General features: G+C 37.0%; 5 protein-coding genes and 1 long non-coding RNA gene across 6 annotated transcripts in view; 4 read left to right on the forward strand and 2 right to left on the reverse strand.

The window, feature by feature from the left end:
- LOC103861069 (potassium transporter 9) overlaps positions 1–20,341 on the forward strand; it is a 645,946-nt gene that overhangs the window by 318,424 nt on the left and 307,181 nt on the right. The gene's annotated exons all lie outside the window — the stretch shown is intronic.
- Positions 140–1,985, forward strand: LOC103861224 (protein HEAT-STRESS-ASSOCIATED 32). The gene is made up of 5 exons (XM_009138936.3): positions 140–389; positions 479–673; positions 868–1,078; positions 1,329–1,552; positions 1,636–1,985. The coding sequence occupies exons 1-5, from the start codon at positions 264–266 to the stop codon at positions 1,744–1,746; spliced, it is 867 nt and encodes a 288-aa protein (XP_009137184.1). The 5' UTR covers positions 140–263; the 3' UTR covers positions 1,747–1,985.
- Positions 2,420–5,953, forward strand: LOC103861226 (subtilisin-like protease SBT3.1). The gene is made up of 10 exons (XM_009138937.3): positions 2,420–2,625; positions 2,717–2,779; positions 2,863–2,954; positions 3,046–3,143; positions 3,243–3,404; positions 3,484–4,142; positions 4,224–4,498; positions 4,586–4,700; positions 4,911–5,097; positions 5,195–5,953. Exons 1-10 carry the CDS (start codon positions 2,509–2,511, stop codon positions 5,770–5,772), a joined length of 2,346 nt encoding a protein of 781 aa, XP_009137185.1. The 5' UTR covers positions 2,420–2,508; the 3' UTR covers positions 5,773–5,953.
- LOC103861227 (subtilisin-like protease SBT3.12) lies at positions 9,179–12,406 on the forward strand. The gene is made up of 8 exons (XM_009138938.3): positions 9,179–9,331; positions 9,415–9,506; positions 9,614–9,711; positions 9,970–10,793; positions 10,883–11,154; positions 11,240–11,354; positions 11,447–11,633; positions 11,735–12,406. The coding sequence occupies exons 1-8, from the start codon at positions 9,230–9,232 to the stop codon at positions 12,283–12,285; spliced, it is 2,241 nt and encodes a 746-aa protein (XP_009137186.1). The 5' UTR covers positions 9,179–9,229; the 3' UTR covers positions 12,286–12,406.
- On the reverse strand, positions 12,952–13,594 carry LOC103861228. Its single transcript, XR_004456107.1, has 2 exons — positions 13,361–13,594; positions 12,952–13,271 (listed from the first exon to the last, which is right to left on the reverse strand). It is a non-coding gene; the product is annotated as an uncharacterized LOC103861228 (long non-coding RNA).
- LOC103861229 (cysteine-rich receptor-like protein kinase 29) lies at positions 15,492–20,011 on the reverse strand. Its single transcript, XM_009138940.3, has 7 exons — positions 18,924–20,011; positions 18,705–18,836; positions 18,478–18,632; positions 16,675–16,885; positions 16,357–16,600; positions 16,024–16,180; positions 15,492–15,934 (listed from the first exon to the last, which is right to left on the reverse strand). The coding sequence occupies exons 1-7, from the start codon at positions 19,762–19,764 to the stop codon at positions 15,626–15,628; spliced, it is 2,049 nt and encodes a 682-aa protein (XP_009137188.1). The 5' UTR covers positions 19,765–20,011; the 3' UTR covers positions 15,492–15,625.

Here is a 20,341-nt window from a genome sequence, read left to right on the forward strand (position 1 = left end):
TTATTAATGTTCATGGTCTAATTGGTCTTGTGAATATTAATAAATTAAATTAAGATGGGCTGAGAAAGGCCCAATTAAACAGGCTTCAGACAATAGCTAACCACGTGGCGAACGGCAAAAGAGTTTAACAGGTTCTTGCGGTAATGACGTGGCACCTGTCTCTAGAAGCAGCTCCATTCTTCTTCGACTGGCAATAATGTCTTTTAAACGTTTTCAAGAATGAACGAAGATCGGCCGGAGAAGCGTCGAGGTGAACAGAGAAGATGGCGGGTCATTACAGATGGAAGAGCTTCGAGGAGAACGAAGACCGTCCGGAGAAGCCACGCCGTTACGGTGTAACGGAGATGCGAGGTCCTCGTTACTCCGTTCTCAGCCAGAACGTTCTTCAGGTACCATTTCTACGAATAAAAATGATCCTTAGAAAGTGTTCGTCAGATTCTGACTAGGCTCTTACGGTTGGTTTGATCGTGTGGTTTAGGAAATATTTGAATCCATGGGGCAGTTTGTTGACGGGTTAAAGTTCTCGGGAGGCTCAAACAGTTTGATTCCAAAGTCATTCATCAAGCAAGCCATTGAAATGGCTCATGAGCACGATGTGTATGTTAGTACTGGTGATTGGGCTGAACATGTTCTTCGTAGTGGTGGTCCTTCAGCCTTCAAAGAGTATGTAGAGGTAAGTAAACCTATCTTGGGAAGATGACTAGGGCCGGCCTAGAATCGGATGAAACATTTGTTTTGGCCTTCAAATTTTAAAGACTTATTTTATATATATATTTTAAAAGATTAACCTAAAAATGTTTATGACTTAAAAAATTTAGATCCAGCCATGAAGATCACCTTAAGTTTCATTTTATGTCCTTATTGCAGGAGTGTAAGCAGTTGGGGTTCGACACTATTGAGCTGAATGCAAATTCGCTTGAGGTTCCGGAGGACACTCTTCTACGATATGTTCGTATGATCAAGAACGGTGGTCTTAGAGCCAAACCAATCTTTGCTGTGAAGTTCAACAAGTCTGATATTCCTGGGAGGAGGAACAGGGCGTTTGGTTCCTATGTTGTTCCGGAGCCTCGATCAAGCGGTAAGAAACACATGGTGCTCTTAGTCAGGACCGGATCCGGATTTTGGAGGCTTGAAACATTTCTTAAAGAACTTTAGTATGTTTTTTTCTTCTTTTTAAGTAATTTTTTTTTTTAAAATCAAGGGGCCTATGGTTATGTAAAAACCCTTTAAAAATTTTGGGGCCAAGGCTTTCACCAGACTGTGCCTAGATCCGGCCGTGTTGATAGTTTTCAGATTTAGATGGTTACTAAGAAAACATTATTTTTCAGAGTTTGTTGAGGACATTGATCTCTTGATAAGAAAGGCAGAAAGGTGTTTGGAAGCCGGGGCAGACACCATTATGATTGATGCAGATGATGTATGCAAATACGCAGATTCTGTCCGAGCAGACATAATCGCCAAAGTCATAGGACGTTTGGGAGTAGAGAAGACTATGTTTGAAGCATCTGATGCCAAGTTAGCTGAGTGGTTCATCAAACGTTACGGTCCAAATGTATCTACTGCTCATTCTCCTCTCTATCATTTCTCGCTTTCTGTTTATATGCTTACGCTTCTCTCTTTCTTGATTTTTTTCAGGTGAATCTCTATGTGGATCATTCTCAGATAATGGATCTGGAGTGCCTCCGTGGTCGTCATCTGGGTAAAGATCACAAGTCCGTTCTTAGTTCCTCCTACTTCCTGTATTAAAAACAATAGCTCTCCCACTACATCTAAGCCTGTGTGAATTTCCCATGTATTATGTCTTATGTGTCTTATGTTATGTGCTTCGTTGATGCTGTAAGAAACGAAACGTTTAGAAGAGCATTGTGATCTCATAATCACTCAGATTGTATGCAACCTAGTAAATTAATGCACTTAAAGGCTTGTTTGTCTTGAGAGTTTCACTGGCTGAAACATTTTGAGCAATAATATAAGCAGTTTCATCAGTTGTGTAAGTATATGCCGTTTACTATTTTCTTGTAGAAACTTTGTAATACCTTTTGATAAATATAGAATAGACATAAATACCTACCATCATCAACCTCCTTAATTTAACAGGAAGCCATTGTTATCCATAAACAAATTTGCATCTCATCAAGAATAGAATAACTGAACATATGTCATGATTAGATATTTTTAATAATTTTGTAACCACAGTTGTCATAATTAGATTCTATTGATAGCTTGTGCATAACCATCAGGGAACAGCACCCCATCTTTGTGCTTTGTTTATTTTTGCTGTTAGTAGTTACAACGTTTATTTTCTGCAAGATTCAAAACAGTACGTGTATTGGTTGGTTGGTTACCTTGCCAGTTTTTGGAAACACAAAGTTGGTTAATCAAATTTAGAAGACATGTCTAATTATAAAAAGGAAAGGGCTTGGAGGATGTTCTCAAAGCAGGTTCTGTCTCAATAACAAAAGAAAAAGAAACATTTGCAGGGGAGAGTTCGAAGAACAACCTCTGAAAATGTTTCTTCCTTTAAGATTGTTTTTTGTTACAATAGCATTTGCTTTTCTTGCAAACGTAACATCAATTGACCTCCCCGAACCCGACTTTACCATCGGTCCCGGGCATGGAGGAGGCGTATGTAGTCTAATTGTTTTTTACATATGGAAAGAAACAAACATTGTTATAATAACGTTCATTAATTGCTTACGTGTTCTCTCACCTATAGGCACCTGATCCCGCTAGAGTAGAGGCACCCCCGGTGGTGGTGCCTTTCGTCCCCAAGTCTCCGGTGAGTGTGTTTAGATACAGGGAAGAGAAAAAGATGGTTGTAGTATGTTATGCGTTCGTTAATCGTCTGATGATAATATATAGGTTTATATCATTTACTTGGGTGCCACGAAACACGCTGATCCCAAGTTGGTGGCTCAATCGCATCTTGAAATCTTGAAATCGGTTCTTGGAAGGTAAAAGATTCGTTGCATGTGTTTATTAGTATAACTTAGTTTCTGAGGTTGGTTATAATTTATATTTCTTTGTTCGAATATTATGTTACAGCGAAGAAGCAGCCAAAAACTCAATGATCTATAACTATCAATATGGATTTTCTGGCTTTGCAGCCAAGCTCAAACCAGCCGAGGCACATAAACTGAAAAGTATTTTTCTCTTATTTATTTTTTTTTTTTTGCAAATTTCAAAAACTCTAAAATGTGTTGTTTTTATTAAACCATATTTTCTGTATATCTGTGTACTAGATCATCCTGAAGTTATTACTCTTGTGATAAACCGAAAACTTCTGATGCAAACAACACGGACATGGGATTACTTAGGTCTTTTTTCAACTCCAGCTTCATCTAAAGGTCTTCTACAAGGGTCCAACATGGGTAGTGGTGCTATTATTGGCGTTATTGACTCTGGTATGCTATCAATCTCTCTGTATCAATCTGTTAACTTATCTCAGCATAATGATTAACAATCTCGAGATTATGTGAGCAGGCATATGGTCAGAATCAGGGGTCTTTGATGACAATGGATATGGACCGACACCGAAACAATGGAAAGGACAATGCGTATCCGGGGACCAGTTCAAAGCTGAAGATTGCAACAAGAAGCTTATTGGTGCTAAGTACTACATGGATGGTCTTAATGCTGATCTCGCAACAAGTATCAACAGCAGCACAGAACATATATCTCCTAGAGATCACAATGGCCACGGGACACAAGTTTCCTCAACGGTGGCTGGTTCTTTCCTTTCTAACTTGGCTTTCCCAGGCCTCTCAGCTGGGTCAATCATGAGAGGTGCTGCTCCTAAGGCGCATATAGCCATGTATAAAGCATGTTGGGACGTGCAAGGAGGGATGTGTTCGGTTGCTGACGTCTGGAAAGCTTTTGATGAAGCTATTAATGACGGTGTTGATGTTTTGTCGGTTTCTATCGGTGGCTTATTCAGGGATCTTGACGTTGAAGTTGACATCGCGATTCCAGCGTTACACGCTGTGAACAAAGGCATCACTGTTGTTTCTCCAGCTGGTAATGGAGGACCACGCGGTACTACGGTTATTAACATTTCTCCATGGATAATAACTGTAGCTGCGACCACCCTTGACCGTTCTTTATCCGCATTTATCACACTCGACAACAATCAAACGTTCATGGTATGTGTGTATACACATATCTCTAACGAGGCAAAGGTTGTGATTGATGGCTCACCTTGTTTCGGTTGACTTTTTTTCCAGGGTCAGAGTATGTACACAGGACCAGAACTTGGCTTCACTGATGTGATGTTTAGTGCCGATATGTCTAGTGTTGCTACAGTAAAGGGCAAAGTTGTGATGTACTTCGAAAAAGAGAGGCCGATGCCTGGACCAGAGATTCTTCAGAGGAATGGTGCTGTTGGTGTAATATATGTGAGAACCCCTAGTAGTCGTTTGGAATGTCCTGCAAACTTTCCATGTATCTACATTGAAATCGACATTGGTTCCAAGATTTATTTCCACATGGAAACTACGAGGTTGTCTTTATATATCAAACTAGTATCTCATCTTCTTACATATGTTGGAGAAACTGATCTTGTTGTTTTTGTTTAATTTGTTTGCAGCTCACCAAAGGTTAAGATAAGCCCATTCAAGGCAGTAATTGGTGAAAGTGTAGCAAGTATCGTTGGAGGCTCATCTTCCAGAGGGCCTAGTTCATTTTCACCTGCCATTCTTAAGGTTTTGTTACATTCATCTCTTGTTCTTGATCTACTAAGTTCTAGACTTATAACCACGGCCGGCCCTAAGATTTATGTACTTGAACAAATATTTTTCTTAATCATTTTTGGGTCAAATGATATTATACACATATTGACCATTAATTAATTAATTAATTAATTATCTGGCTCTGCTTTTAAGTTTTAACCGTCATAACTTTATGTAATGCAGCCGGATATAGCAGCACCTGGTTTGAACTTACTAACACCTAGAATACCGACAGACGAAGATACTAGTGAGTTCGCCTACTCGGGAACATCAATGGCAACTCCTGTTATTGCTGGAATCGTAGCACTCCTCAAGAATTCACATCCTACTTGGTCTCCTGCTGCAATCAAGTCAGCTATTGTCACAACAGGTTTGGTTTGGTTTGGTTTATATGTTTCTTTAAAGATATGTTTTTCTCTATAATAAAGAACTTCAGGAGCTGACAACAAAGACTCTCCATGTTTCAGCCAGGAGCACCGATCCATACGGTGAGCCTCTAACCGCAGAGGGAACCACACCAAAGATAGCCGATGCATTTGACTACGGGGGAGGTCTTGTGGATATGGAGAAAGCCACAGATCCGGGTCTTGTTTACGACATGGACATGAATGATTACGTACATTACTTATGTTCCGCAGCTCTCTACTCGGACAAGAGAGTTTCTGCTCTAACCGGAAACGTCACTACCAAGTGTCCGAGCTCAAGTTCATCGATTCTTGATATCAACGTACCTTCTATTACCATTCCAGACCTCAAGGGAAACGTCAAAGTGATTACCCGAACCGTGACCAACGTTGGACCTGTGGACTCGGTTTACAAGCCCGTGATCAAGGCTCCTCTTGGATTCGACGTAAAGGTTTCACCGGAGGAGCTAGTGTTTAACAAAGGAACCAGCAAGGCTGCGTTTACGGTGAGTGTGTCATCAGGCTCATACAAAGCGAACACTGGCTTTTTCTTTGGGAGTTTGACTTGGAGTGATGGACTACACAATGTCACAATCCCAGTTTCTGTGAGGGCAAATTTCATCGATAACTTTTACCTGTAAATTGCTGTAACCCAGTTATTCATAAGATAATGTTCTTCACGGATGTTGGGGATGCAATAAAAATATCTTTACACTTGTTGTGTCATCATCATGAAAAGAATAATAATTCACTTTATCAATATTTTTAATTACTTCTTTTATGAACGATGGGAGTATTATTGTTCATTATTTATTTTCTCCATTTTTATTATTCAAAAAAATTAAACACATCAATTAAAAATATTTAATATTTTACCGTTTTCTAGATGTTACTAAATTTTTTTTTATTACTTTCTCCCTTTCAATCGATGTAACATACAAGTTTTGCTACAAATATAGTTTTATGATTTCAATATAATTTATTTTAAATTTTTTTTTTTAATTAAACTAAGTTAAAGAATAAATTTTATACAGTTATATTTAGTTTCTTAATTTATCATGTGAAAAACTCTAGAACGACAATTAATTTTTAAAAGAAGAAGTATATACTAAACATCCGATAGTTGCTCGCAAATTTCAACAGAATATATGAAAGTATACTATTTTCTGTAGATTTTGTATCCGATTTTTGAATAAAAATCATTAATTCGCAGTAGGAAGGGTCAAACAGGACGAATTTAACCCACTTACCGTTACTATGTTTTAGTGTTTTCATATATATCAAAAAGCATATCGAATTTTAATTATAAATACTTTTTGATTGAGTATTTCTTATAACTTTAGATCATCTATACTATTATTTGAGAAGGGAATTTGCTGATTTGTCATCTGTTCTATAATTTTGGTTAATTTGCTTGTTTGTCATCTTTTCCACAATTTTAGGATATTTTGCTGATTTGTCATTTTCTTCGAGATTTTAGTTAATTTGTTTACTTGTCATCTTTTCCATAATTATAAGATACGTCATTAGTTTAATTAATATTATTTAAATTTTTATGTTGATATCTATATATTTATCATGATATTTAATATAATTAATAAACATTAAACTATTCAAACGATATATATACAATTATTTTTTTAAATGTATATTTAATATATAATTATTATGATATTTAAAACATTTAACTAATAAATAGATATTAACAATATCTAGCGATAATATCATCATTACTTTTATCTTATATTAATTTTATAATTTTTATGACTAATATTATAACCAGTTTCTCTAATTTTTATTGGAATTATTGATCAAATACAGATTATTAAAAAAATTATATATAAGTATACTAATATATCATAATTAATCGGTTTCATTGGTTTATTCGGTTTGATTGCTTAATATATTGAACCATATTCATATATTGCACTTTCTTAAAATAACGTCCATTTGGTTTATTCAGTACGTAGTACCAAATCCAAACTATTTTATCTATTTTGGTTTGGTTTGCTTTTAAATAGTTCAGTTTTACCAGATTGAACACTTCTAAACTATCTTTAATTTGTTAATGTTTTATATTTTTGATTTTTATCATCCTTTCAGTACCACATGATTTCTTTTCAGTCAAAATACAATATATGTTAATTTCAATACAAATTTCGTAATTTAATTATTACTATAAAAAAAGATTTTGATCTAAAATCTACATATTATAAATAAAAATATGAAAAATAGTAAAATTTAATACATTGATTACCAATATGAATATTAAAATTTTATTTTTTATAATAATATAATTTTTTAACTAATTGAATTATTATTATTTTATAAAAATAAAAGTTAGAATTAAAAAATTTTAAATATATTAATCCGCACAAGGTGCGGGACATCAACTAGTTATAAATTAATACACACAATTAAGTTTTTTCTTAAGTTTATAATTTATTATTAGTAATTAATAAAATGCACAGAAAACATAAAATAAATTTTTAAACATATTTTCAGAACATTTATTATTTAGAAACATAAAATATTATTTTCAAGAAAAAGCAGTTTGATTTTCTTATAATGTTGCTTTGGGATCTTGCCTTGGGATTTCGATAGTAATATAAGATGCTTCCTTCAGGCAAATATTTTCAAGCTTTTGATCAGTGCATAGTCTGATTTTTAAACTAAAGTTAAACATTTTCTTTTAGTTATACACGGATATCTTGATCCCATAGAAGTAGTTCATACTAGTTATGTTTTGCCACGTGTCAGTTTCATGTTTTTAGCAATACCGAAATGTTAATTTTTTAGTGACCGGGACTCAAAACCTAGTAGCCTCACTGTATTGGACTTTTGTCTTCAAGTTAATTACCATCAGACCACAAGTCGTAGTTTAAATTTTATTGTTTTCTGTATATGGACAAATGGACCTTTTGTTCATTGTCTGGTGACTGCTCCTTTCAAGTGTTTAGGGTTGCTTTTGTTTATATGAATCAAAAAAACCTTTGAATGATGAACAAAATAAATGAATCTATATGAGAATAATATATTTTATTAATTTATCATCTTTCATATTTTATTTGATAAACAATGTATATGTGTGGCTCGCTAAACACCACTAAATCAATGTATTGCAAAATGTAAATTATATCGACAACCAAAATAATAAAAACTAAACATTTAGTATATATTTTCAAATATTCAGATCAAATTGTTAATTGCGATTTTTTTTTTCATACAATATTATGGAACCATACGGACCGCTAGACCATACATGTATCATGTCTATATAAATAATCAGTTAATTAATTTGTCAAAAACGTTAATCAACTAATGAGATTTGGTCAACTATATATACACGTGGGCTTCTCGTTGTGGCAAATGAAATGATACACTATGCGCAAGGAAAGCCCTAGCTAGCTTTCGAGAGATTATAGCCTAATATAGCATTAACACCTAACCTTATTCTTAATTTTTAATTTAGATTGACTCAATAAATAATTGGTTTAACGGCATAATTTCGCACCTTGTAACAATTTCGTTTGTCGTTGGACCCGATAGATTCTTCAATCTCAAGCACCGAGACTCATAAGTTAAATAAAAAAAAATATACATATATATATATATATATATATATATATATATTAAGATACATTAATCAACGAAATGGAAGAAGCACCGAAGTCCATAATAGACACACTAATTGTTTTTTTTTTGTCGTATCAGTATAATCTTATTCCTTAATCTCTGCATGTTTAAATTAGATTATCTATTTTGGTCATTCCATTTTGGTTGTGAACATATACAATAACAGAGATGAGAGAGATCAGATTTGTTGGAGAGAGTTGTTTTGAGTAACGAATCAGCCAAATAAGGAAAAGAAATATAAAACTGTTAAAACTGTGTACGTAGAAAAATAGATGTCTGTTGATTTGGACGTTTACCCACATTGGTTTTGTAGTTTGTTCGTTTATTTTTGGTGGATTGTAGCTATTCATGTCTGTTTGTTGTTCTGTAATTGTCTTTTCGAAGACTATATAAGCATCAATGCAGATTAAATAAAAAAATATCCCAATACGAGAAAAGCAGCTCTTCCCAAAACCCAAGAAGATGGGGTTTGTGAAGGGAAGTTCGAAAGCATTTCTCATCATTGGACTCTTGTTCCTTTTAGATTGCGTATTTGCTCAAGAATGCACCACTGAGGAGCCACAGGTTTGTAAAATGGTTTCTGGGCTATGTTATGTTTTTGTTAAATTCTGGCTGATGAAATGTTCTTTTTTGGGGGATTGTGGTAGGTTTATGTAGTGCATTTAGGCGCGAAGCAACACGATGATCCTGAGTTGATCTTAGCATCGCACCACAAGATGTTGGAATCAGTTTTTAATAGGTATATGATATAATTAAACCGGGTTCTTGATCATGATGATGATGACTAAAAATGTCTCGTGGTTTTTGGAGCTGATCGTTTTACTGTATGGTTTTGCTTATACGAAGCTCGGAAGCTGCTAAAGAGTCCATCGTCTACAACTATCGCCATGGGTTTTCAGGGTTTGCTGCCAGCCTTACATCGTCACAAGCTAAGAAACTTAAAGGTTTGTCGCTGTGATTTTTATGACACAAGACAACTTAGTTATGAATTCTAAGGTCGGATCTAAACAAAGCCTAGTAAAACATTGGTTTCGGTCCCTAAATTTTTTGAAGGTTATATAAATAGACATATGCCCCAAATTGTGTAAAAGATTTTCTATTAGAACTTTTAGTAAATGTTTATGGCAATATCCCCGCTAAGAGCTCTGGTGAAGAAAGAGTTGCACTCACATTTTCTTGGTTTTTTTGCTTTCTCTTTCCAGAGCGTCCAGATGTATTCAGTGTGGCATCAAACCGAAAGCTTACGTTGCAGTCCACTAGGACTTACGACTACTTGGGGCTTTCGCCGAATCAGCCCAGTGGAATTCTCCATGACAGCAACATGGGAAGTGAACTTGTGGTTGGTATTATCGACTCAGGAATATGGCCGGAGTCGGCGGGTTTTAGCGACGAAGGGCTTGGACCGATACCTAAACATTGGAAGGGGAAGTGTGTAGGCGGAAGGGGATTTGACCCAGCAAAGCATTGCAACAAGAAGATAGTAGGAGCACGGTACTACACAAATCGCTTTACTGAGAAAACAGGGAAAACTATCAGCCCTGAGGACTATCTGTCCCCTAGAGGTTTGATATCACACGGAACAGAATGCGCTTCAATTGCAGCCGGCGGATTCGTTCCTGACGCGTCATATGAAGGTCTTGCACCTGGACTCATGAGAGGCGCTGCTCCAAAGGCACGTATAGCTGCCTACAAGGTTCTCTTCGATTCAGATGAAATGGGTACTGGCGTTTCAGATTGTACCATGGCAATCGATGATGCCATCAATGATGGCGTTGATGTAATATCGATTTCAATCGGCCCAGATGGACCTCCTTACCATACATATACCACAGTTGGGGAAGATGCTGAGCTTGGTTCGTTCCACGCGGTGATGAAGGGAATACCTGTTGTTATGGCTGGTGCTAATGCCGGCCCAGGTGCTTACACTGTGAGTAATGTAGCTCCCTGGATGTTCACTGTTGGTGCAAGTACCCTTGACCGTAACTTTTATGTAGACGTGACTCTTGGCAATAACCTTACCATACCTGTATGTAAATTAATGGTCTATCTCTCTTTAATTATTATTATTTTTTTTTTTTTTGTGCTCTTGGAAAACTTACTACTTCTCTGTATCAGTGTCAAGCTTTGTATACGGGTCCCGAAGTATCTGGTGAATTAATTTACGTAGAAGACTGGCAGACCGACACTTCTGATCGAAAGGGAAAAATTTCCCTAACGTTTATGAAAGATGATGCGGAGAGTTTGTTTGCTGTGAACACCCTCGGTGGCGCTGGTGCGATCATTGCACGAGGTTCGGATTATTTCACTGAGTTCTTTTTCGAGAAGCCAGGCGTCGCCACAAACTTTGAAGTCGGAAATAAGATTCTACAATACATCCGCTCCACAAGGTTAGTTTTACTTTTTACTTTTTATAGTATGTTATAAAAGACGTACTCATCATTTTTACTTACTTACTCTTTTCTTTCTCTCCAGTTCGCCAACGGTTAGAATAAGTGGAGGTAAAACGTTCGTGGGACGTCCAAAACAAACTACAGTAGCAGCATTCTCTGGGAGAGGGCCTAATCCAAGCGCTCCAGCTATTCTCAAGGTTTTTCTTCTTTTTTCTTTCCTAGTCTTTGATTGTGGTTTTTCCAAGGATTTTTGTGTTAATTAATGACGTACGGATTCTAAATGATGCAGCCTGATATCGTAGCCCCCGGTGCGTTGGTTTTATCAGCTGACATTACAAACGGTTATTTCACAGGATTCGCCATAAATATGGGAACATCCTATTCCGCTCCTGCTATTGCCGGAATCCTCATACTACTCAAATCTCTACACCCTGACTGGTCTCCTGCCGCTTTAAAATCCGCTATCATGACTACAGGTTCTTTAAATCAAACCCCCTTTTCTTTTTTTTTGAATGACTAGGAGATTCCCCGAGGGGTACGTACATCCAGACTAATCCTTTTGTTGTTGTTCTTGTAGCGTGGAAGACTGATCCATATGGAGGTCCAATCTATTCGGAATCAATGCCAAGGAAGCTGGCAGATCCTTTTGACTACGGTGCTGGACTAGTGAACCCGCAGAGAGCCGGAGATCCTGGACTAGTTTACGACCTGAACCTCGACGACTACATCCACTTTTTCTGCGCCTCTGGCTACAACGACACATCAATAGCTTTACTCACCGGGAAAGATGCTAAATGCCCGTCTCCCTTACCTTCTATTCTCGACTTTAACTATCCAGCCATCACTATTCCTGAGGTTAAAGATGAAGTGACCGTCTCCAGAACGGTGACCAACGTTGGACCTGTGGATTCGGTTTATAGAGCCGTGATCGAGCCTCCGAGAGGTGTCAAGATTGCTGTTGAGCCGGAGACTCTGGTGTTCAACGCGAGCACGAAGATACTTGGGTTCAAAGTTAGGGTCACGACGAGTCATAAGAATAACATGCCGGTTTACTTATTTGGTAGCTTCACGTGGACTGATGGTACACGAAACGTTACCATTCCTTTGTCTGTAAGGACTCGGGTTTGAACCTCTGAAAATGAAGATCCCTCAAATTTGTATTAAAATGTTGTTTTATTTTTGTTTGTTTTTTTCCTTTTTATGTATGTAAAACAAAAAAAAAAACAAATAATAGAAAATTGCAATATTATTCTGTGTGGACTCTAACTGAAATCACATCAATAATAATATAACAAAACTGATACCATCATTTCGAACATCCGCGCAATCGCAAACGCCGTACAGTTACGATCGCTAAGAGCATGATTATCCCATGACTCTTAAATGGGTTTCTTAATGATAATTTAGTTATATAAATGTACTTTAGTGGGATTAAGAACTCTAGTTAAGAAACTCTTATTTTGAGTGGTCCAATGGGAGTTTCTTAATTAGAGATTCTTAAAAAAAAAAAATTTTAAGATAAAATTTATTTATTAAATAAAACATATTAAAAGATAACATTTAAAACATAGATTTAAAAGAAAACATAAAAATAAAAATTAGTACAATAAACGAAAATAATTTGAAATAAACATCTCGAACTCAGTTGTTGTTTTCATCACATACAAATTTACTTCATAAATGTTCAACCAAATCAGTTTTGAGTTGGTGATGCATTTGTCTATTACGAATTGTAATTTGAACACCCATCATATTTGAGAGAAGAATGTGAGCAAAAAAATGAAGAGAAGAATGTGAAGAGAAGGAGAAGAATTGATTGTGATTTATAAAGAGAATCAAGTGTGTTTGTGATTTATAAAGTGTCTGTGACACAAGAGAACAACTACAACTTCTCTTGTGATTTATAAATCACCCGCGACACAAGACAACAACAACAACACTTCTCTTGTGATTTATAAACTGTTTGTGCCACAAGACAACAACTACAACAGACACACATATCTCGTGACACTCCAACACACACTCCAACACACACACACACCTTTCCCGAGCCATTCTTGACGTTCTTTGAAGATAGAGTGAGTGATCCTGACATACGAACTAGACAACAAGACCTGCATTACAAGATAAATTTAAACATTTTAGCATGAACAAGATCAACATGAACATTTGAAACAATGAGAAAACAGAACAAAATCAACACCAGGAACATTAGACCCTTGCCCTCCGTATTCAGCTTCACCGAACGAATCTTTCCCACACGAGTAAACGTTTCCACTATCACTTATCAGCATTGTACGGCCAGCACCAGCTGCTGCTTGGATGATTGTAATGATCTGCACAACACACGGTAATAACAATTAACTCTCGAGAGCGTTGATAGCACTTAAGAGGAAGTAGATAGAACAAAGATAAGGTTTCTTAAAACACATTACACAATCACCACAAGACACAATCACCACAAGACACAAGTCCGTGATCCTTCCACTCCCAAGTAACTTTCTACCAACTTCATGCCTCGTGTTTTTTTAGAAACAGCAACCAACTTCATGCCTCGTCTTGTGTCATGTTACCTGCTTAGAAAACAAGACCAAGCCAATCGGGTTGAGACAGTAGCCTTCGGGTCGGATCCTCCAGGGAAAACAGTCTCGACCACCATGACGGGGACGTTTTCACGAAGATGATCATCGGCGGCGAAGGCTGCAGCGGCGGTTAAAGCCAGATCGAAAGCTACTGTACCCACGAGACTGAGCCTATGTTTCAATCTCCAGTAGATACATATCGAACAATCAACAATCAAACACATACAAAAGGTTAATCTAAGCCAATTTAATCACATCAACGAAGATTTGCAAACAGATTCAACTAACGATTAAAAATAATAATAATAAACAAAGACATCGATAAGAGAACGAAAATCTTACTAGTAAAAAAAGGTGAAAGACTCGGCGGCCGGAGAGAAACAGAACGCCGGCGATCAAGCGGGCATCTCTGTCGTTTTTCTTTGAGTCGACGAACACGAGAGAAGAGGAGAGAAAGAAGAGAAAGAAGAGAAAAGAAAGAAAAAAGAGAAAATAAAAAAGTTCCTAAATAACAGCCTGGTGACACGTGTATTAAGAAATCTCTCTATAGTCGGTTGTCAAAACTCTGTATTAAGGATCGGTTACTTTAATTTTCATTTATTTTGATTTAATTAAATGCTTACTTTTGTTTAAAACCTCTACTAAGAACTTGCGATAAAGATGGTCTAAGACACCTCTCTTCACATTTCTCACGTCAGTTCTCCGATCCACAATAGCCATCTTAGTATCCGGCAACTTCATCTTCTATAGCTTCAAAAAACCATCTCCGCAAGAGCTAAGCCGCGTCCTCCTAACACACCCACCCATCTCTCAAGTCCCACTCTATCTGGTTCATAGGAACGTCACCTAACTGTAACAGTTAGAGGGTTCGTTCCTAAGAACCACACCGAGTGGGACTTGAGAGAATCCTCATCTGTTGCTGCTTGGAAAGAATCCTCATCTGTTGCAGGATTGGGATGGACAATTACTGAGAGGAATGGTCTGTCGACCTTTCTAAGGCACTGAAGCTTCTCTCTTATAGCCTTTAATGGCACAAACCGCAGCAAACAAGAAGGTTACGGTGTTTCTAAATCCTTTCATCTCTCCTCACTTTTTTTCTTTCTTTTCGTTTCCCCTTCCTCTTGTACATTTATAAGTATATCTATACTTTTTCACGTACCAATTTTAAACGATTATTACGAACCTAGCAGACAAGCAAAATGTATGTTCCACACTCCATGACTTTTTCATCCCATATCGATTAAACATTCCACAAACTTGTGTCATTCGTCAACTACTATTATATCTACATGTGATTAATTTCTCACGCTGCCAACATAACATATGGTGTTCCGCAAGTGCACCCTTCGATACATTTAAAGTCTGTTGGAAAATCGTTGTACTTTTTCGTTCAAATTAAGCTTAAAATCGTCGAACTAGAGGAAATATCAATAATACATACAACAGTTTTCTATAATTGAAAATTATTTTGAAAAACATTATAAACATATATGGAGTTGTAATTTGTAAACGTCATATGTTCTTTAGAGGGTTCATAAACCAGTCCGTTTTCTCCCTCATTTGAACTTTTAACCGCATGTTTCGACCATTCATTTAGTCAGTCGTCCATTCTATCAACCCATGCTACATGGTAATTCTAAGGAAGAGGTTGAACCTCCAACCGCCTCAAACCATATTACTAATCAAATCCTCTTATATATATTTTTTGTACATTAGTCTTCTCACTAGGAAGAGTTCGAACCTCCAACCGCCTCAAACCAAATAACTTGTGGATTTCTTAATTTATCAATCAAAGCTGAATGAAAAAACCTATGAATAAGCTAACTTTCCCCCATTAAAAGGTTTAAAGAGAATAATCAAAAACATTTACAGATTGCGTCGTCTCTCTAACGAGGACATAACTCAGAAATAGTGACATCATTCGACGACATTTGTAACTCTTCAGTCGAAGAAGAAGAAACATTCTGAGGCATCACACTCTCTGATACAAACGCAGGCCATGTAGGTGTCGGGAGAGTAAACGAATCGCTGTTGAGCATTAGAGCAACCGAAGCCATTGTTGGTCTAGTCGCTGGACTCTCTTGAACACATAGCAGACCAATGTGTATGCACCTCAAGATCTCGTTTGTTGATCCCGTGCTTAAACTCGGGTCGATCACACTTTTGATAATGTCTTCTCTCCAACTTCTCCATACCTGAAAAGAAAATAAATAAAAAGATTCATGTCATAAGACGAACAAAATACTAAAAACTAGGTCATACCGGTTTGGTTTTGAATACTTACCCACGTAAGAAGATTTTCCGAATCTTCATCATCGTTAGATCCACCATTGTTGCTTCTCTTACCTGTAATGATCTCAATGACTAATACACCGAAGCTGAAAACGTCTGTTTTGACTGAGAACTGTCCATACAAGGCGTATTCCGGAGCCATATACCCGCTACAAAATGAAATGAAACAAACCATTTATACCTTGTTTGGTAGAGTTTTTACCAAAGTATTATATGCTATTTATTATCCAACCAAACCAGCTATTGTTAGTCAAATATTTAAAAATCATTTAAAAGTGCAAATGCTTCGCTCTATTCTTTTTTTAGTAAGAATGATTTTACTTACTAAGTTCCTGCAATTCTGTTTGTGAATCGATGTGTAGTGTTTTGGCCTGTGTCAAAGAGTTTAGCTAATCCAAAATCTGCGATTTTCGGGATCAGTTCTTGGTCCAAAAGAATGTTGCTAGCTTTAAGATCACGATGAATGATCCGGAAGCGAGAGTCTTCATGAAGATAAAGAAGTCCTCTAGCAACTCCTCTGATCATTTTGTATCGCACTCCCCAATCCAAAAGTTGACGCTTCTCGAGATCTGCAACGGCGCAGAGATCAACACAGAGCAAAAAAAAATTATGGCAGGATCAATATGGAGCAAAATTTTTTTACCAAAGATGAAATGGTCAAGACTAGCGTTCTTGATGAACTCATAAACAAGGAGTCTTTCTCGTCCATGTATGCAGAAACCTAAAAGCCTAACCAAGTTCCTATGTTGAAGCTTTGCTAGTAGTAAGATTTCGTTCTTGAATTCGATGTCCCCTTGTCCAGAATTTCCTGATAGTCTTTTCACCGCGATTTCTTGCCCATGAAAGGACACACCCTGAGACATGCATAATCCCAAAGTTCATACACCTCTCAAATAACCAAACAAAAGTAAGTTTTATGGAAGAAACTGATAAGAACAATGTCACTTTCTTATCAAGAACAGAGGAATTACAAAGGGAAAGTACAGAGAGAAAGCTATCTTGAATCTCCTAAGAGAAACAAGCCAAAGCCACAAGGCTCTAACTAACCAACTAACTTTCCCAATTACAATTCCATCTATTTATACTATCTTCCTTAGTGTAACCGTTTCTTCTCCTCACTTGCAGGTGACAGGTCATCATTAGCTTCTCACTTAACACGTCATTAGCTTATGTGGTCATATCAGAAACATAGGCCATGTTCGTTTCTTCATTCAACTGAATCATTTGGCTGAATCTGAGCGCGTTGTTTGTTTGGACACAAAAAACATCACTCATTCGAATGGATCAGTTGAATGATTTTCGAAAATTAGGTTGGATGGAGATGGTTCAGTTGAATGAACCGAAACGAAGCAGTTAGATGGAGATGATTCAGTCGAAATATCCAAATGTCGATTTTGCCCTTGAGAAAACTCAAATATTACAAACCTAATTTCATTTTTTTTCCGTCGTAGCTTTCTCTCTGCAACAAACTCAAATCTCAATTTCTCTCTAGCCACCATGAAAGGAGCTTGAAGCTCTCTCTCTCTCTCTCTCTCTCTCTCTCACCCTCTCGCCGTCTCTCTCTCTCTCGTCCTCTCTCTCGTCCTCTCTCTCTAGCCACCATGAAAGGAGCTTGAAGCTCTCACCTCACCGTCGCTCTCTCTCTCGCCGTCTCTCTCTCTCTCTCTCCGTCTCTCTCTCTCTCGCCGTCTCTCTCTTTCTCTCTCGTCCTCTCTCTCTCGCCGTCTCTCTCGCCGTCTCTCTCGCCGTCTCTCTCGTCGTCTCTCTCACCGGTTTGATCTTCTTCTTCATAGATCTATGCTTATATGTTTGAATTCGTTTATGGGTTTGCTTCTGTTTATGTTATGTATTGATTTCCCATTTGAATTTGTCATGTATTACTATGGAGATGGCAAGAGGAACTAGACTTCCATACTAGACATTTTTTAAATTTCAGTTTTATAAACATTATTGTTGGCATTTGAATATCTACTTTATTTGAATATTTACTTTGAACTGTTTGAAAGTTTATTAAAATTTGAATATCTACTTAGAGTTGTTTGAAAGTTTATTAAAAAATTATTAAAATTTGAGTCTATTTTATAAATAAAGTTATATGAAATTTATATGAAATAAAAATTTATAAATGTCAAAATGCTAATTTTAAAATAATTTCAGTGTAAATATATTTTAGAATGAATAATAAAATTTTCTGTAGTTAAAATTGATATCAAATATATGATTAAATCAAAACATGGGTATATATGTAATTTGGTTATTAAACTCATTTGAATGATTCATCTAAATGGAGAAACAAATATAAAATTCATTCAAATGGTTCATTCAAATGACTCATCCAAATGGAGAAACAAACATGACCAAAAATTTGAATGGATCATTTAGATGGAGCACATAAATGGATCAGCTGAATGGATTCATCTAAATGAAGAAACAAACAGGGCCATACCTTATAAACTGAACCAAACCCACCACGTCCAAGTTCATTTTCAGAAGAAAAATTATTTGTTGCGGCCTTTAGATCTTCAAAGTCAATTACAAGAGAATCTGTATTCAAGAACTCATCGTTGACAATTGATCCCGACAAATGCGAATTCCCAAGAACTGAAATATTCAGACAGAAGTTCTCAGGAACATGATTTTTTTTTTAACTTTTAAAAGACAATTTGTTGTTACCTATGACTTTATTTCCAGACTTGTTCTTCTTCCACTTCAAGACCAAGCATAGCAAAACCGCAAATAACGCAACAAGAACTATTGGAACGACTAACGCAGTAATAACAACCTTAGATCCACCTTTGCCCTTTCCTGAAATAAAGAACAAAGACATTCGCAACTAGAGACAAAGATCTGAAGAAGAACACACACGAGACACATCCAAGCATTTCTACACACCTGTTCTCTCAGTTTCTACAGCTGGTGTTGGTGTATCATCAGGAGGCTGACTCGGCTGAGTAGCAGGCGGATCAGCCTCAAGGTCGATTTCAAGCTCATAGAATCGCGACGTCTCAAACCGGAAGTTACAGCTAGGACAAAACCATCTAAGCCCAGTCTGAGCATCGCAACAGCTTGGGATACGCTGAAACCCAAAAGTCAGACAGTCATCACAATCCTGTTCAGACAGATCCGGCGAACACTGCGCGCTTCCGTAGAATCTCCCGTACCCCGGCGACGCCGTACCGTTCCCTTGAGCGTATTTCCTATTCGTCCCACCGGCAGCCGCCATCCCTTTGAGCCTATCCAACAGTACTCTCTGCAGATGCTCAAACTCATCTCTGTTGTTTGATATAGGTGTACCGGAAACAAAAGCCTGTGTCGGGCTCGTCTCTTTTCTTCCGTAGATTGTTCCGTTCGAGTAACGAAACATGCAGTGCGTGAAATAAATAACAGCTTGTTTTGACCGGGGACAATTCTCGGTGAGGTTTGTGGCAGCTGTCTGAATACAGCTGAGACAAGCATCTCTTTTGACTTCTCTTCTACAGAGACCAATGGCGTAAGCACTTTCTCCAGATCCAGAGGAGAGGTTGTAGAAGCCGTAAGGTTGGGATGTTAGTGAGGAGAGAGAGGAGATGAGGCGGTTGAGGTTTCCGGCAAAAGTGCTGTTGGCCGTGAAGTTGGCTCGATTTGAACAGCGGTATCTTGGATTAAACTGATAGGTATCTACCTGAGCTAAGGCGTGAAATGGAACAAACGTTAGGACACAAGTAAAGAAGACGATAACTCTGACATGTTCCATTGGAAAATTGAAGCTTTTTTTTTTTTTTTGGATCAACCAGTTTTTTTTATATATTCTATATGTAGTTTAAATGAAGACTACAGAACATTGTGTTTTTTTTTTGCTGCCTGTTTTTTTTTTTCCTGCTTGTTTTATACGATTTAAATTTGACCGCTTAATCGTAGAAAACAGGCAACAAAAAAAAAACACAACTTGCTGATGAAAAACAACGAAAAAATTCGGTAGCAGACACAAGTGGTCTGTATTTGTGAGGTTATTGGGTCCCCTGCATGATGGATGATACAATAAAAAAATTAACTGACTGTACTGCTACGAAATCAGGTCAACGGTGTGGGAAAACATTATTTAAATAAGAAGTGTTATTGCTTAGTGCTTACTCTTTTCCTGGCATGTGCCAATATCAACCCCCCAAAAAAGAACTGAAACTTTGAATACTTTTTATTTTATTTTTAGTATTAAAACTTTCAACAAAAATGAATTGTAAGAAAACTTTCAACTATTTTTTCAACGTATAAACTAAAAAAATATGAAGTTCAATACTAAAAACCGTTAAATGTGAATAAAAACCATTAAGCGA

The sequence above is a fragment of the Brassica rapa genome, chromosome A03 (genome assembly GCF_000309985.2).
Source record: "Brassica rapa cultivar Chiifu-401-42 chromosome A03, CAAS_Brap_v3.01, whole genome shotgun sequence".
Taxonomy (NCBI): domain Eukaryota; kingdom Viridiplantae; phylum Streptophyta; class Magnoliopsida; order Brassicales; family Brassicaceae; genus Brassica; species Brassica rapa.